Genomic DNA, 16,466 nt, shown 5'->3' with positions numbered 1-16,466 from the left:
TAGAATGTGATGAGGACAAGGCTGCTTGCTTAGTGAAGTGTACTTTTGATCATTTACTTATTCAAATACGCTACTCACCATCAAACCACCAGCCTTACTCTCTCTATCTCCACCCGTTGTAACCTAGGGCTGAATGATGTTCAATGAGCAGCTTGTAGGAACACCCTCTTCAGGAAACTATTAACATTGCTCACTTGCGGTCATTGTTTTGCATTTGTTTATTCTATGTTTCTAATATCAGCACTTTATCTGTTGAATAAAGGCAGCTAAAAATTACATTATTTAAAAATATAAGAAACTCGGCCGATATTAGCCCGTCAATCAATTTAATGGTCGGGCTCCACAGTTAATTATTGCATTAATTCAGGCTTTCGTTCATTAGACCGTACACGCAGGCCATATAAAATGTAAACATGTGTGGCTGGTAAAAGTTTGAGCAGCCTACTAAATAAAATGTAGCCCGTTTTTGCAGCCTATAATAGATTTTGGGAATTCCCTCCCTATGGCATTCGTAATTGGAATATGTATCTCCATAGAACACACAAGCAGACTAGGTAAATAGATAACCCCATAGTATAATAGTTTCAGATTATTCTATTAATTAGTCGTTTTGTTTTCTGAGTATTTATGGACTGTTCCAGAATCTTCAAAGTGCACCTCGGCAGAAATAGTTTAATATTTTTTGGACCGTGGCAGAAATGATTTTGCTGTGTCGCAGCACCCCAGCTAAAGGACTGCAGCGGAAACACTGATGAGCATCACTGGTGGTGGAGGGAGGGTGTGAGTGAAGCTGGGGAGAATGGGCAGGGTGCAGTGTCCACGAGCTGCAGAAATCTCATACCTCTAGCTAGCTTGGGGGGGTAGAGTCTGTGGTGAGCGACACCCCTTGGTGTTGACTAGGAGGTAACTTACGGGTGCAGTGGTTGATCGGGGTACGCGTGGTGGGGGCAGCTCCTCTGGCTCTCTGTTCCAGTGTCTGGCGTTGTACACAGCTTTAGTAGGAGACTGCAGGGGGAAACAGAAAAAACTCAACTTACACCGTGATGAGGTAAGTCCATGAAGTTACTTCACATTTAAAAATCACACAAAAACCCATCAGCCCTTTCTACTAGAACAGTGTTAAAACAAAAGAGACCCATTGAGCAACACATACTCCAAACAGCTGCAACAGACAATTTAAAATTTATTCAATTTCTCCTAATTCAAGGTGATTTTTTTATACTGGGAATGATCAGTGTCTTGGAACAGAGCACATTTTATTTCATTAGTCAGAGGGAGATGTAACAGAGAGATAGAGTGCAGATGGGGTAGAAAACATTGGTCTTTGTTGGTTCGCGTAACAAAACAAGCCCTGTTGGGAGGGAGCGCGCGTCTAAATGAACGCCTATTAAACCACGAGGCGGCCAGGGCAGCTCAAACAGCAGGACTGATTGGAGACAACTGCCAGCACCCACCGTATACAGACACAGGAGTGTACAGAAAAAAAACTTGGCTCCTCTCCACTCTGCTTTAAAAAAAAATCCCATTGGCTGAATCTGTTGCTGGGATATTAATAATGAAAAGAAAATAAGAAAAAGAGAAGAAAAAAACCATTGCTGGCACAGGATAGAGCACTGTAGGAAACAATGAACCGAGTGTAGCTCAACTTTCAACCATGATCCTACTCTAATCAAGTGGACACAGACCGGCAGGTTCACAGCACCCACGGCAGTGAGTCTTGAGAAGCAAGGCATTTTCTGTAAACATGGGCACTCGCTCTCATGCAAACACACACTGTGCACACCAAGGTTTCAAACTCATTCCATGGAGGCCCTAGTGTCTGCAGGGTTTTGTTTTTCTTCTTTCAATTAAGACCTAGACAACCAGGTGAGGGGAGTTCTTTATTAATTGGTGACCTTAATTCAAACAAGCACAAGGGAGGAGCGAAAAGCCGCAGACACTCGGCCCTGCGTTGAATGAGTTTGACACATACGTTAGCCAATAAATACCAACTTTTGGCCATTCAAAAAAAAAAAAACTGTAAAACTGATAAATAGCATTTCTACCGGCCAAATTGTCCAGGAGAAAAAACAACAACGATCCATTGAAAAAATTATGGTTTTTATTCATTGATGGAAATACTCCTAACTTCAAAAGGCAAATATATCCTCAAGTTAAATGGAAATTAGTGTGGGGGTGTGCGTTTCTATTTTTACTCACGCAAAAGATATGAGGTCCTAATAAGGGATTTCAGCTAAGTGTACTGGGCAAAATTGGCGAAGATTGTGTTGCTTATTCCGTCAAGAGGGGATTGTTTCTCCACAACAGAGTAAAGATAGCTTCGAGATCGCACCTTGAGGAAAAAGTAACGAGGCTAATGCGCATCGCAAGCTGCTCCAAGCAGTTGGACAGTTTTGACTTCCCAACAGCAGCAGCTCATTTTGAGCAGGCCAAGGTCCACTGCAAATGCAAGTAAATTAGAGGCAAATTGTGTTGGTCAGGCCCAGTCCTAGCAGTTCGGCTGCAGCCCTAGGCAAGATCAAGATGTGTCGCCCCTCTGTCATGTATAGTAGAAAGATTTGGAATGGATAAAATACTATGGTACAGTAATGATGTGTAGCATGCGCAATTGGTGCATTTCAGTTTGTTTATGCAGTAGCACTTGTAAACGAAAAACTGTTGCCAACTATTCACATCGGAGAGTTGATGTTGTAAATCACTAGGCAGCCAACTGCCTATAGTAGGAAACAGTTATCAATAAGCTCTCTCAAATGAACCAACCTTAACGAATTGTTTACATTTACATTTAAGTCATTTAGCAGACGCTCTTATCCAGAGCGACTTACAAATTGGTGCGTTCACCTTATGACATCCAGTGGAACAGCCACTTTACAATAGTGCATCTAAATCTTTTAAGGGGGGTGAGAAGGATTACTTTATCCTATCCTAGGTATTCCTTAAAGAGGTGGGGTTTCAGGTGTCTCCGGAAGGTGGTGATTGACTCCGCTGTCCTGGCGTCGTGAGGGAGTTTGTTCCACCATTGGGGGGCCAGAGCAGCGAACAGTTTTGACTGGGCTGAGCGGGAACTGAACTTCCTCAGTGGTAGGGAGGCGAGCAGGCCAGAGGTGGATGAATGCAGTGCCCTTGTTTGGGTGTAGGGCCTGATCAGAGCCTGGAGGTACTGAGGTGCCGTTCCCCTCACAGCTCCGTAGGCAAGCACCATGGTCTTGTAGCGGATGCGAGCTTCAACTGGAAGCCAGTGGAGGGAGCGGAGGAGCGGGGTGACGTGAGAGAACTTGGGAAGGTTGAACACCAGACGGGCTGCGGCGTTCTGGATGAGTTGTAGGGGTTTAATGGCACAGGCAGGGAGCCCAGCCAACAGCGAGTTGCAGTAATCCAGACGGGAGATGACAAGTGCCTGGATTAGGACCTGCGCCGCTTCCTGTGTGAGGCAGGGTCGTACTCTGCGGATGTTGTAGAGCATGAACCTACAGGAACGGGCCACCGCCTTGATGTTAGCTGAGAACGACAGGGTGTTGTCCAGGATCACGCCAAGGTTCTTAGCGCTCTGGGAGGAGGACACAATGGAGTTGTCAACCGTGATGGCGAGATCATGGAACGGGCAGTCCTTCCCCGGGAGGAAGAGCAGCTCCGTCTTGCCGAGGTTCAGCTTGAGGTGGTGATCCGTCATCCACACTGATATGTCTGCCAGACATGCAGAGATGCGATTCGCCACCTGGTCATCAGAAGGGGGAAAGGAGAAGATTAATTGTGTGTCGTCTGCATAGCAATGATAGGAGAGACCATGTGAGGTTATGACAGAGCCAAGTGACTTGGTGTATAGCGAGAATAGGAGAGGGCCTAGAACAGAGCCCTGGGGGACGCCAGTGGTGAGAGCGCGTGGTGAGGAGACAGATTCTCGCCACGCCACCTGGTAGGAGCGACCTGTCAGGTAGGACGCAATCCAAGCGTGGGCCGCGCCGGAGATGCCCAACTCGGAGAGGGTGGAGAGGAGGATCTGATGGTTCACAGTATCGAAGGCAGCCGATAGGTCTAGAAGGATGAGAGCAGAGGAGAGAGAGTTAGCTTTAGCAGTGCGGAGCGCCTCCGTGATACAGAGAAGAGCAGTCTCAGTTGAATGACTAGTCTTGAAACCTGACTGATTTGGATCAAGAAGGTCATTCTGAGAGAGATAGCGGGAGAGCTGGCCAAGGACGGCACGTTCAAGAGTTTTGGAGAGAAAAGAAAGAAGGGATACTGGTCTGTAGTTGTTGACATCGGAGGGATCGAGTGTAGGTTTTTTCAGAAGGGGTGCAACTCTCGCTCTCTTGAAGACGGAAGGGACGTAGCCAGCGGTCAGGGATGAGTTGATGAGCGAGGTGAGGTAAGGGAGAAGAAATGGTCTGGAGAAGAGAGGGGATAGGGTCAAGCGGGCAGGTTGTTGGGCGGCCGGCCGTCACAAGACGCGAGATTTCATCTGGAGAGAGAGGGGAGAAAGAGGTCAGAGCACAGGGTAGGGCAGTGTGAGCAGAACCAGCGGTGTCGTTTGACTTAGCAAACGAGGATCGGATGTCGTCGACCTTCTTTTCAAAATGGTTGACGAAGTCATCTGCAGAGAGGGAGGAGGGGGGAGGAGGATTCAGGAGGGAGGAGAAGGTGGCAAAGAGCTTCCTAGGGTTAGAGGCAGATGCTTGGAATTTAGAGTGGAAGAAAGTGGCTTTAGCAGCAGAGACAGAAGAGGAAAATGTAGAGAGGAGGGAGTGAAAGGATGCCAGGTCCGCAGGGAGGCGAGTTTTCCTCCATTTCCGCTCGGCTGCCCGGAGCCTTGTTCTGTGAGCTCGCAATGAGTCGTCGAGCCACGGAGCGGGAGGGGAGGACCGAGCCGGCCTGGAGGATAGGAGACATAGAGAGTCAAAGGATGCAGAAAGGGAGGAGAGGAGGGTTGAGGAGGCAGAATCAGGAGATAGGTTGGAGAAGGTTTGAGCAGGTTTGAGCAGAGGGAAGAGATGATAGGATGGAAGAGGAGAGAGTAGCGGGGGAGAGAGAGCAAAGGTTGGGACGGCGCGATACCATCCGAGTAGGGGCAGTGTGGGAAGTGTTGGATGAGAGCGAGAGGGAAAAGGATACAAGGTAGTGGTCGGAGACTTGGAGGGGAGTTGCAATGAGGTTAGTGGAAGAACAGCATCTAGTAAAGATGAGGTCGAGCGTATTGCCTGCCTTGTGAGTAGGGGGGGAAGGTGAGAGGGTGAGGTCAAAAGAGGAGAGGAGTGGAAAGAAGGAGGCAGAGAGGAATGAGTCAAAGGTAGACGTGGGGAGGTTAAAGTCGCCCAGCACTGTGAGAGGTGAGCCGTCCTCAGGAAAGGAGCTTATCAAGGCATCAAGCTCATTGATGAACTCTCCGAGGGAACCTGGAGGGCGATAAATGATAAGGATGTTAAGCTTGAAAGGGCTGGTAACTGTGACAGCATGGAATTCAAAGGAGGCGATAGACAGATGGGTAAGGGGAGAAAGAGAGAATGACCACTTGGGAGAGATGAGGATCCCGGTGCCACCACCCCGCTGACCAGAAGCTCTCGGGGTGTGCGAGAACACGTGGGCGGACGAAGAGAGAGCAGTAGGAGTAGCAGTGTTATCTGTGGTGATCCATGTTTCCGTCAGTGCCAAGAAGTCGAGGGACTGGAGGGAGGCATAGGCTGAGATGAACTCTGCCTTGTTGGCCGCAGATCGGCAGTTCCAGAGGCTACCGGAGACCTGGAACTCCACGTGGGTCGTGCGCGCTGGGACCACCAGATTAGGGTGGCCGCGGCCACGCGGTGTGGAGCGTTTGTATGGTCTGTGCAGAGAGGAGAGAACAGGGATAGACAGACACATAGCTGACAGGCTACAGAAGAGGCTACGCTAATGCAAAGGAGATTGGAATGACAAGTGGACTACACGTCTCGAATGTTCAGAAAGTTGAGCTTACGTAGCAAGAATCTTATTGACTAAAATGATTAAAATGATACAGTACTGCTGAAGTAAGCTAGCTGGCAGTGGCTGCGTTGTTGACACTACACTAATCAAGTCGTTCCGTTGAGTGTGATAGTTACCACAGTGCTGCTGTTCGCTGGCTAGCTAGCAGTGTTGATTACGTTACGTTGCGTTAAAAGAACGACAATAGCTGGCTAGCTAACCTAGAAAATCGCTCTAGACTACACAATTCTCTTTGATACAAAGACGGCTATGTAGCTAGCTATGTAGCTAGCTACGATCAAACAAATCAAACCGGTGTACTGTAATGAAATGAAATGAAAAATGTGATACTACCTGTGGAGCGAAGCGGAATGCGACCGGGTTGTTGAGTGAGGAAGTTCTATATCGGATATTTAATGGATACATTAATGTTTACCCAAGGCCCTCTTCATAAATTAGAGACGAGTACAAGCAAGTACACACACACACAACACTTTTGACCACTAGAAGGCTGAAAGAGAAAGAGGCTGAGTGCGAGATAGAGACACTCAGCAGAAGACTGAGGATCATTTACAGCTGCAGACGGGGGACTCACTGGTGAAACCACACTGGTGAAACCACACTGGTGAAACCAAACCACTCAACCAGCCATCAGCTGTTGTGGTCCAACACCACCCGAGACAGTAACAGGAGCCCTGCTCTGGCCTTAGACAAGTAAACATTTTATGACGCATGTCTACACCATCTTACACACACACACCCCCCCAGAGTTTCCTTTAGCCAGTAATTGCTGGCTTTTGTCCGCACTCCTTGTGCGCTGCGAGAGAGAGGGGCCTAGGCTACTGTTGATTGCAAAGATGGAGGCCTTTTTCATTGACGTAAAACAAAAGTTAGAGGAAAACGAGTATACCTATAGAGTAAAGTCTACAAGTGGGATTTAATACTGTAGTGGACAAAGATGAAAAGAACACTGGCGTGGCCAAATGCAGGCTAATGCTAACTAGCGTTAGGGCAACGACTGGAAGTCTATGCATTCTAGCAGACACCCATAGACATATTCTGGGGACGATGACTGATGCTAGACTGCCGTTTGACAACAACCAAAAATATTGCTCTTTTGTCCATAATAATCTTGTCATGTAGGAATTACCCACAGTACATCTGCAAGCTGTTCTACAGACCATAACGCACGTGCCAATTCCAGAATGGTCACACTTACATAACGCAACATTTGTGACAAAACAATCAGAGTTGAAAAACGAGGGGACACGTGTGAGAGAGCGCGACATGAATTAGTCAGATGTCATAATAATGAAGGCCATTAAAATCAACCTCTAACATCCAACAAAAGACAGGCATATCCAGTGCACACAGAGGGCCAGAATGTACACACACAAATAATGCATGAAGCACAACTGGTTATGCAGAATGAAAAGTAGAATGAAAAAAAAAAAACAGGATTGTTGGATTATCATGCAAAACAGCCACCTTAAAAAAAAAAAAGCAATTTGTAAACAAACTGCAAGAGAAGAACATACATTGTTAAGAATCAAATTTAATTGGTTTTTCGGAGGGTTCTTACAGATGCTTCCCAAATGGCACCCTATTTCCTACAGTACGTAGTTCACTACAGGCCCTGGTCAAAGGTCGTGCACTATATAGGGAATAGGGTGCAATATGGAACTACCGTAAACCGGCACAATTATGCATTACCACTGCATGCGTCAGACTGCCACTTCACTACCCCTGCAGTTAGCCCAGTCGCAATCGAAAGCGCTACCTTTTGACAACTCATGAATACCCAGGTCATTTTGGAGGGCTATTGTTTTTTTTATGTGTTCAGCTCGCCCATTATGTTATCTGCATGGAGGACATTACAGGGCAAGAGATGAGGACTGTGGAGAAAGCCTCTCGGAAGACTTGGAAGGCACCGTGGCACTCTACAGGTTTGTAGTAACCCAAATGCAAAGAAAAACAATTCATGACAAGCTGCCTTCAAACTATCATTATACGAATCATTGTATAAACTATAACCTGCACCTAACAACTAGGGTTGTGACGGAAAATAATATTGCGATATTAGGATCATGGCAACAATGAAAACAAAGCACATCACACTCTTTGGTCTACAAAAATAATTTGTCCTATAGCTTGGAAAAGAACTTGATGTTTCCAACATCGGGGCTGTTTCCCCACTTTGTGTTTTGTTTCCTTGCCACGATACTAATGAGTACCGCAATACTGGTATCATCCCAGCCCCTACTAACAAACCCAACTCATATAATGTGTCTGGCTTTCCCACAATATGATTTCAAATCGCATTCTTAACAAGGCTTTGCTCTTAACTTTAAGTCTAAGCCCTGACTAAGCTAGCGTTTGTTCTGAAGTGTCTGCACTACATTTGAGAGATAAGAAAGATCAGGAAACACATTTTATATGTATTTATATTGGGAACTAAACTATCTCCATATATACAGAGCATTCAATGGTGGAGCTCTTCAAGATCAAGTCCATCAAAGCGATAGGAGAACAGGCATTACTGGTTCTTTTGATAAATGAGAACCATCTGAGACTACAATGACCGTTCATCCCTTCATTCATCCACATATAAATAATCCAACAGCCGTTTCAGCCTGGCATCTCTTCAGCTCATACAGAGTGTAGTCTGCTCATCCTCTGCTGAAAGTTCTGGGTCTAGTTCATTAGGCACCAAACGGACTGAAACAGGGAGGGACTACCTGACCGTGTCCAATGAAAAGTGCTCTTTTTTTGTTTTCCGTTGCAAAGTGTTTCGCTATGATGTGCCGTTGTGGCCTGGTTAACGCGACCCTAGACGAGTGTTCTATAGGAACTCACCCCGCACGCTTACCTTTTTGGGGCCACTGAAGATCTTCCTATTGGTCTCCCTGCTCTCCTTGGATTTCTCCACCTGTTTTGCCTGAGGTCTCCTGGGCATCTCTAGGCCCACAGAGGCAGAGTTGTCCTCTGGGAAGTCCATCACATCTACAGGGGACATGCCAAATGTAAACATGTGTTAGACTAGGGCAGATCATCACAGTTCATTGCCAAGTCTATATAATTACATATAGAATTGTGAATCTTTGTGACCAAGTCATTAATAGCCAAAAGTATTTCATTAGAATAGATTATTGAAAATCTATATTCAGATCTCTACACTGGCATGTATGTACGCATGCGGCGAAATACACAAACACATAATATTCGGAAAGTATTCAGACCCCTTGTTAAATTAGCCTTATTCTAAAATTGATTGATTAAAAAAATAAAAAAATCATCTTTCAATCTGCACACAATACCTCATAATGACAAAGTGAAAACAGGGTTTTTGAAATTTGAGAATTCATTGAAAATAAACATTAATACCTTATTTACAAAAGTATTCAGACCCGTTGCTATGTGACTCGAAATTGAGTTCAGGTGCATCCCGTTTCCATTGATCATGCAACTTCATTGAATTCCACCGGTGGGAAATGAAATTGATTGGACATGATTTGGAAAGGAGAGCTCCAAGACAGGATTGTGTCGAGGCACAGATCTGGGGATGGGTACCAAAACATTTCTCCAACATTGAAGGTCCCCAAGAACACAGTGGCCTCCATCATTCTTAAATGGAATAAGTTTGGAACCACCAAGACTCTTCCAAGAACAGGCAGCCCGGCCAAAACTGAGAAAAAAAATGGGGGAGAAGGGCCTTGGTCAGGGAGGTACCCAAAAACCTGATGGTCTCTGAAAGAGTTCTAGAGTTCCTCTGTGGAGATGGGCAAACCTTCCAGAAGGACAACCATCTCTGCAGCACTACACCAATCAGGCCTTTATGGTAGAGTGGCCAGATGGAAGCCACTCCTCAGTAAAACCACATACCAGCCCGCTTGGAGTTTGCAAAAAGGCACCTAAAGGACTCTGACCATGAGAAAGAGCATTCTCTGGTCTGATGAAACCAAGATTGAACTCTTTGGCCTGAATTCCAAGCGTCACATCTGGAGGAAACCTGGCACCATCCCTATGGTGAAGCATGGTGGTGGCAGAATCATGCTGTGGGGATGTTTTTCAGCGGCATGGACTTGAAGACTAGTGAGGATCGAGGGAAAGATGAACGGAGAGAAATACAGAAAGATCCTTGATGAAAACCTGTTCAGAGTGCTCAGGACCTCTGACCGGGGCGAAGGCACACCTTCCAACAGGACAACGTCCCTAAGCACACAGCTAAGACAACACAGGAGTGGCCTGGGGACAAGTCTCTGAATGTCCTTGAGTGACCCAGCCAGAGCCCGGACTTAAACCTGATCGAACATCTCTGGAGAGACCTGAAAATAGCTGTGCAGCAACGCTCCCCATCCAACCTGCAGAGAAGAATGGGAGAAACTCCCCTAATACAGGTGTGCCAAGCTTGTAGTGTCATATTCAAGACTCCAGGCTGTAATCACTTCCAAAGTGCATTAACAAAAGTGCTGAGTAAAGGGTCTGAATACATATGTAAATGTCATATTTCAGTTACATTTTTTATAAATGTATATAAACCTGTTTTTGCTTTGTCATTATGGGGTATTGTGTGTAGATTGAGGGGGGGGGGCGATTTAATCAAGGCTGTACCGTAACAAAATGTGGAATACTTTCAAAAGGCACTGTATATCTCCATCTATCTTTGAGATGTCTGTCTTGTATAGGAAAGAGCTGTGTGTGGATGAGTCTCAGTTTTCTTATCAGGACTTATCAGTTTTGTTTGTTTGTGCTCATCCAAAACACTGCCCCCCCAGAAATTGCCCCCGTTAATGGCCTTACAGACCTACCATGAAGGTTGAAACAAAACGTTACTCGCTTTCCTAAATAGCTTTTGAGGAATGTAATAACATAACATTAGCATTTAGTGAGGATCCTGTGAAGAGATCTCGAAGTCCGTGTTATTGACCCCGCCTGAGGCCTTAGTATGCCCTGTACTGATGCCGGTCTGAGGCCTAAGTATGCCCTGTACTGATGCTGTGTATTCCCAAGTGGGTTTGGTAGTACTGACCACGCCTGAGGTCCTGTCCCTGACCTGTGTTGCTGCTGGTCTGACTGTCCAGCTCCTCACTGCTGGACAGGGGGCTGTCCACCCTCATCTCCATGGCAGCAAGGGAGGCTGTGGCTGCAGCAGCGGTGGCTACAGCCCTCTTAGCCTTCCTCTCTTTGGCGTGGGAGCCCTCGTCTTCGTCGCTGTCACTGCCGCTCATATCGTCAAAGCCAAAGTACTTAATCTTGTAATTGGAGCTGCCGGATGCCACAGGGTCAGAACTGCCGCCCTCCTGGTTGGCACCACGGCCTGCCTCGTTTTCCTCGAAGCCAAAGAAGTCCAGCTTGGTGTCTTTCTTGGCCTTGCTCTGTGTAGGTCTGAACCTGGAAGAGAGAGAGAGCGAGAGAAAGGATATAATATTGTCCAAAATAATATTGCAATATGTAACAATCACTAGTACGTAGCAGGTCGTCACCTGATGGCCTTGGCCGGTGCAGGTTCATTCTTCTTTTTCAGGCGGCCAGCCTCTCCCGGGTCTGTCAGGGGGGCAGCCACAGCGGAAGCGGGGGTGTATTCCTCCATGATCCGGTCCTGAATGGTGACGTTAAACATTGACAGGCAGGACGGGTGCAGCACTGTGTAGTCTCTCGTCCTCCCACGGCCCGCCGGCTTGTTGCTGTTCTCCGTATTGTTGGTCTTGAGTGGGCCAGATCCGGGCCCACTACTGAAGGATGTGCTGGTACTGGTGCTAGTACTACTGGTGCTGTCAGAGTCCCCAGCCTGCTTGCCTTTGTTGGGCCGGTGGTAGGTCCGGCAGTTGGTGCTAGCCCTGAGGAGAGACTGGGAGTGGTCCTGGAACTCGGAGGGCTCAATGGGGACTTCGAAGTCCCCCTGGCCCAATACGTAACTGGAGGTCGGCTCTGGGGATGGCTTGTCCTCCCTGGCCAGACCCAGGCCGTAGCTGCCCACGCCACCCCACATTGAGGGGTTTCTAGTGGGCTCTGGGGTGGGCGAGGTAGGCCCCAGAAGCATCACAGCATCCCAGTTGTCGTAAGAGTCCTTGGCCTCGCTCTTTAGGGTGGTGGTCTGAGCGATGGGCTTCTTGTCGCTCTCCGAGGCGTTGCTGTACCATGAGTAGCTATGTTTCTCTGCAGTCGCACCCTCATTAGACCAGCTCGGTTGGCTTGGCTTGGCTGGAGGAGAAAAAACAATGTATTAGCACCACATAAGTCTTGGCAGTTACCGTCTCTGACAGAGATGTAGCATAGAGCAGCTGAAGTACTCTAAAAAGAAAGTTGATGCCTGTCACAATGCCGCATGGGTGCCATTTTCACAGCAGAAAGTGGAGATAACCATGTATTAGGGATTGTTTAGTGCTAGGGCTGTGAGAGGAGCAGCACACCCTCGAAGCTTTTAGCAAAGCTGGAGAAAAATCTCAATGCTGAGTCAGGTAAACATCTCCAACTTAATTGGTCTCATTCACCACAACAGGAGCAGACCGGGTTAGCCTACATGTGAAGACAGGGTGTGGACATTGAAAACACGGGCACCTGTTATTATTTATTTGGGACAGCAATGACTTCCTAAACAACTATACTTGAAGTGGAGTTTGAATAAGCTGCTACATACCACTTGCATGCAGGCATGCACATTCTGGTGAATCCCCCTCAAAAGCAATAACACACCCCCCAAAAAACATTCCTATGATTTACGGTGTTAAACAGTGTTAAATAACAATAACATGTGCCAACATGTGAAAATAGTTTAGGAAATATTTTGCAGCTCAAGTTGAATACAAAACTCACAATGCAATGCTCTCTCTGGGCATACTGGCTAGCCAGCTAGAAAGCAAATGTAGCTACACACAATACTACCAAAGTCAATATGAGCATGTGATTGTAGCCAGCTAGCTGTAAAATAACCTAAATAAAACAGCAGTATCAATTTAGGAGTGTATAATCTCACCATGGTCAACCTGGTACAGGTAACTGCCAAAATAAAAGATAACCCTTTGAGTAAATGAGGGATACAAAGTATGTTTGTGTTGGAATAGTAACCGTAAGGTAGCGAGATCGAGTCCCCAAGCTGACACGGTAGGTAAAAAATATGTTGTTCTGCCCCTGAACAAGGCAGTTAACCCACTGTTCCGTCATCGAAAATAAGAATTTGTTCTTAACTGGCTTGTTTAGTTAAATAAAAGGTTAAAAAATAATAATAAATGTTGAAAGCAAGTGCTTCCACATAGGTGTGATTCCTGAATTAAATTAAGCAATCAACATCACATCATGCTTAGGCTCATGCATAAAAAATGCCCAGTCACTCATTATTTTGGCTACCATGGCTAGAAGAGATCTCAGTGACTTTGAAAAGGGGTGTCAAAAGGAGCATAGGGGTTTAAAGTGTGTCTCTCAGTCACCCAATCTCAACCAAATTGAACACTTACGGGAGATTCTGGAGCAGCGCCTGACAGCGTTTGCCACCGTTGCAAAAAAATGTAATATTTATTTCTGCCGAGATGCGTTTTAAAATGGATAGTTGTTGGGTCAATGACTGGAAGTCTAAGGGAACAGCTAGCATTTCATTGTGTGTTGCCTGGCCAGTGTTGCACTGTATACCGAAACGTCTGTACTTTTTCAATAGTTATTTATCATGGAGAAACAAAAGGATTCTTCCTGGCTAGCCTTGATTGGCTGAGATAATGGAGAGGCTGGTCATGCTGAGAGATGAGTCCTGATTGGTCTGCCATGCCATAGGCTACTGCCTATAACATAAAATCCCCGTGATGGGGAAGAAACTGAGCTCAACAGTGTTTTCAGAGAAGAAGTGGACTGAGTTTTGAACTCAATGGAATGCCTGGTAGAAGCAGAGTATGAGAAGGACATCCATTTAGAAGTTTGATTGAAAATGCACAGAGTTGAAGAGAACTCAGAAGGCTCGTATTAAAACAACTCACTGGATTACATGTACAAGGAATGTGTCTGCCATGAAGCATTAATCCATATTAGTATCTAATTTACACGGGAAGCGTTTAGTTCCTTTAATTGATTCTGTTGAAAAGGGGAGAAATTGTGATTTACAATGGTATTGACATTACAGTTGATCTGGAAGTATTATGTTTTTGGGGCGCTAAAATAAGGTCAATTGTACAGACCAAGGCAATGTACAAAAGTGAGTGAGTTTACGTTAGATGTCTAAACAAAATACTCCACTTAGCCAGATGATTACATGACCCATAAACTTAGCCAGGTGTGTCTGGGGGTGATGTGGCAATGTATTTTAGTTCATGAACGTGTGAACAGGTCTAGACAATGGCGACTCATCCACTTAGCGACATGTGTCTGGGGTCTGATTTGATACATAGTAAATGTAAAGAACATGTTCAGATATAGGCCAATGACTATATAGCGTATTTTTTACCTGGATATGTTCCTTATTGTAGGCTACTACTTTCACCCCTTGTTTACTACACTACCTTAAAACCACATCATTTAGCATATGGCCTCACATGAATACTTAGAGATGGGTGGCGCTAAGGCTTAAGAGGGTGTGAACATGAATGTATAGCCCACATGAATACTTAGAGATGGGTGGCGCTAAGGCTTAAGAGGGTGTGAACATGAATGTATAGCCCACATGAATACTTAGAGATGGGTGGCGCTAAGGCTTAAGAGGGTGTGAACATGAATGTATAGCCCACATGAATACTTAGAGATGGGTGGCGCTAAGGCTTAAGAGGGTGTGAACATGAATGGGCATACTAAAAAAAGATGCCAGTGTGAAACACATTTGAAATAAGCACAACTTTCCCATGTTTCCCCCAACTGCAGTGTATACTTTTTTTTTAAACTTCATCTTTAATTTAACTAGGCAAGTCAGTTAAGAACAAATTAATATTTACAATGACGGCCTATACCCGGGAGCCCACGACTATAATATACCATTTTGAAGCGGAGTCTGTACTTTAATAAAATGTACAAAGCCAATCTTGTAAATGGTACATAAAACTGAAATTGAAAGATTTAGTCACAAAATGTGTCTCACGGATCAAGCCTGTATCAGAACAGCCTACCCCTTATCCAGTGATGCCAATTTAGCAACTTTTCAGACTACCCTGGCAACTTTTTTTCCAAAACAGCACCTAGCAACAAATTGAGCTACTTTTAAAAATGTATTTGAAACTTTTAGTAACTTTTGAAAAGTGACTCAAACGCTAAAATGCACGCATTTTCCCCTCTAAATGACAAAGGATTTCCTGTCACACACTCAGTCAACACACGTGCCTGGCTGCAAAAGTGCATTGTGAGTGACGTCTGCAGCAAGCGCTCAGTTTCCGCAAATTGCAAATTATTGTTGGCTGACTGCAGCTGCCTGTGCACGAGCTGAGTCTGCTGGTGACGTCACTCACAATGCACTTTTGCAGCCAGGCATGATAACTACCAATACACTACTTAAAACTATAATTGTTCAGAATGTGTAGGTTTACTAATTTAACAAAAAACTTTTTTTAATGTAACTGTTCAATAATGTGTATTGTTAAATAATTAAATGTGTTGTTTAAAAATTAAAAATATCTGATCATATAAAATGTGTTGTGTTTATATTACTTTTACAAGTAAAAATGTGATAAATCTAAACAAACGAATGTCAAATCGTATTTTTCACCGAGACGGCCAGCCAATTTGAATGTTAGTGTATTCATTACTACGCAATGATATCACAACGTCATTTAGCAACTTTTAGCAACAAATCGACCTGCCTAATCATCCCAAATTTCTCTTAAATGCAACTCACATCTAATCACTATTTGTCATGCGTGTGTATTCTGATCTTTAATCTGAATATACTGCCTAAGGATTTGGGTGACTTGAGGTATCTCTTCCCTCATTTTAGAGCTACAAGGAATAAACCAGTATACATACTGTTTATAGGCAGATTTAATATATTTTTTTAATTGTTATACGTACTATTAAAAAACATAGACCTGCCTCTAGCAACTTCCCCTAAAAATGAGTTGGCAACACTGCCTGCACGCACCGTACATGCTCCACTTATACTCATTGCTAGCCTGAATTGAGAGTCTGGGCTGCATTATGTTAGCTCCCCACTCATGCTGCACAGAAGTTAACGCACTTGAATAATCTGACAGCATGTAAAAATGTTTCAACTTAATTCCTAGTCACAAAACAATGTCCATAGAGTCTAGAACACTTTATAATGCAAGATGATACTGGTAGCGTTCAGCTTTGTAGTAGGTCAACTTTTCTTCTAGCTGACGCTAAATCTAACGCGAAAGCTAACATCAATTCACTATCCCTAGTACTTTGGTTGTGATAGCCACAATGCAAAATACGCTGATTTCAAAACTGATTGCAACCAAAAACATATTCACTTTGATTATCCATTACCTCAGCTAACTGACTACTCCAACTCAGCGCAGGTCTGACAATTAGGCTACCATTAATTCAACATGTCTCGTCAATGGTGAGCTGACCATCACATGGCAGCCTACAGCTATATCAAGATGACA

At 45.0% G+C, this 16,466-nt stretch overlaps 1 protein-coding gene across 2 annotated transcripts in view; it reads right to left on the bottom strand.

The window, feature by feature from the left end:
- The window catches only part of LOC115144023 (wings apart-like protein homolog), a 54,309-nt gene that overhangs the window by 21,439 nt on the left and 16,404 nt on the right, over positions 1 to 16,466 (bottom strand). The window contains exons 3-6 of one of the 2 annotated variants that reach the window (XM_029684628.2): positions 11,415 to 12,132; positions 10,961 to 11,322; positions 8,801 to 8,934; positions 913 to 1,005 (exon numbers count right to left, since the gene is read on the bottom strand). In XM_029684628.2, coding sequence (XP_029540488.1) covers positions 913 to 1,005; positions 8,801 to 8,934; positions 10,961 to 11,322; positions 11,415 to 12,132 — 1,307 coding nt within the window. The remainder of the gene's footprint in view (positions 1 to 912; positions 1,006 to 8,800; positions 8,935 to 10,960; positions 11,323 to 11,414; positions 12,133 to 16,466) is intronic. The other variant, XM_029684629.2, reaches the window with a different exon arrangement.

Source organism: Oncorhynchus nerka, linkage group LG16, assembly GCF_034236695.1.
Source record: "Oncorhynchus nerka isolate Pitt River linkage group LG16, Oner_Uvic_2.0, whole genome shotgun sequence".
NCBI lineage: Eukaryota > Metazoa > Chordata > Actinopteri > Salmoniformes > Salmonidae > Oncorhynchus > Oncorhynchus nerka.
The sequence above is the reverse complement of the archived record's forward strand: the minus strand, read 5'-3'. Positions and strand labels throughout refer to the sequence as shown.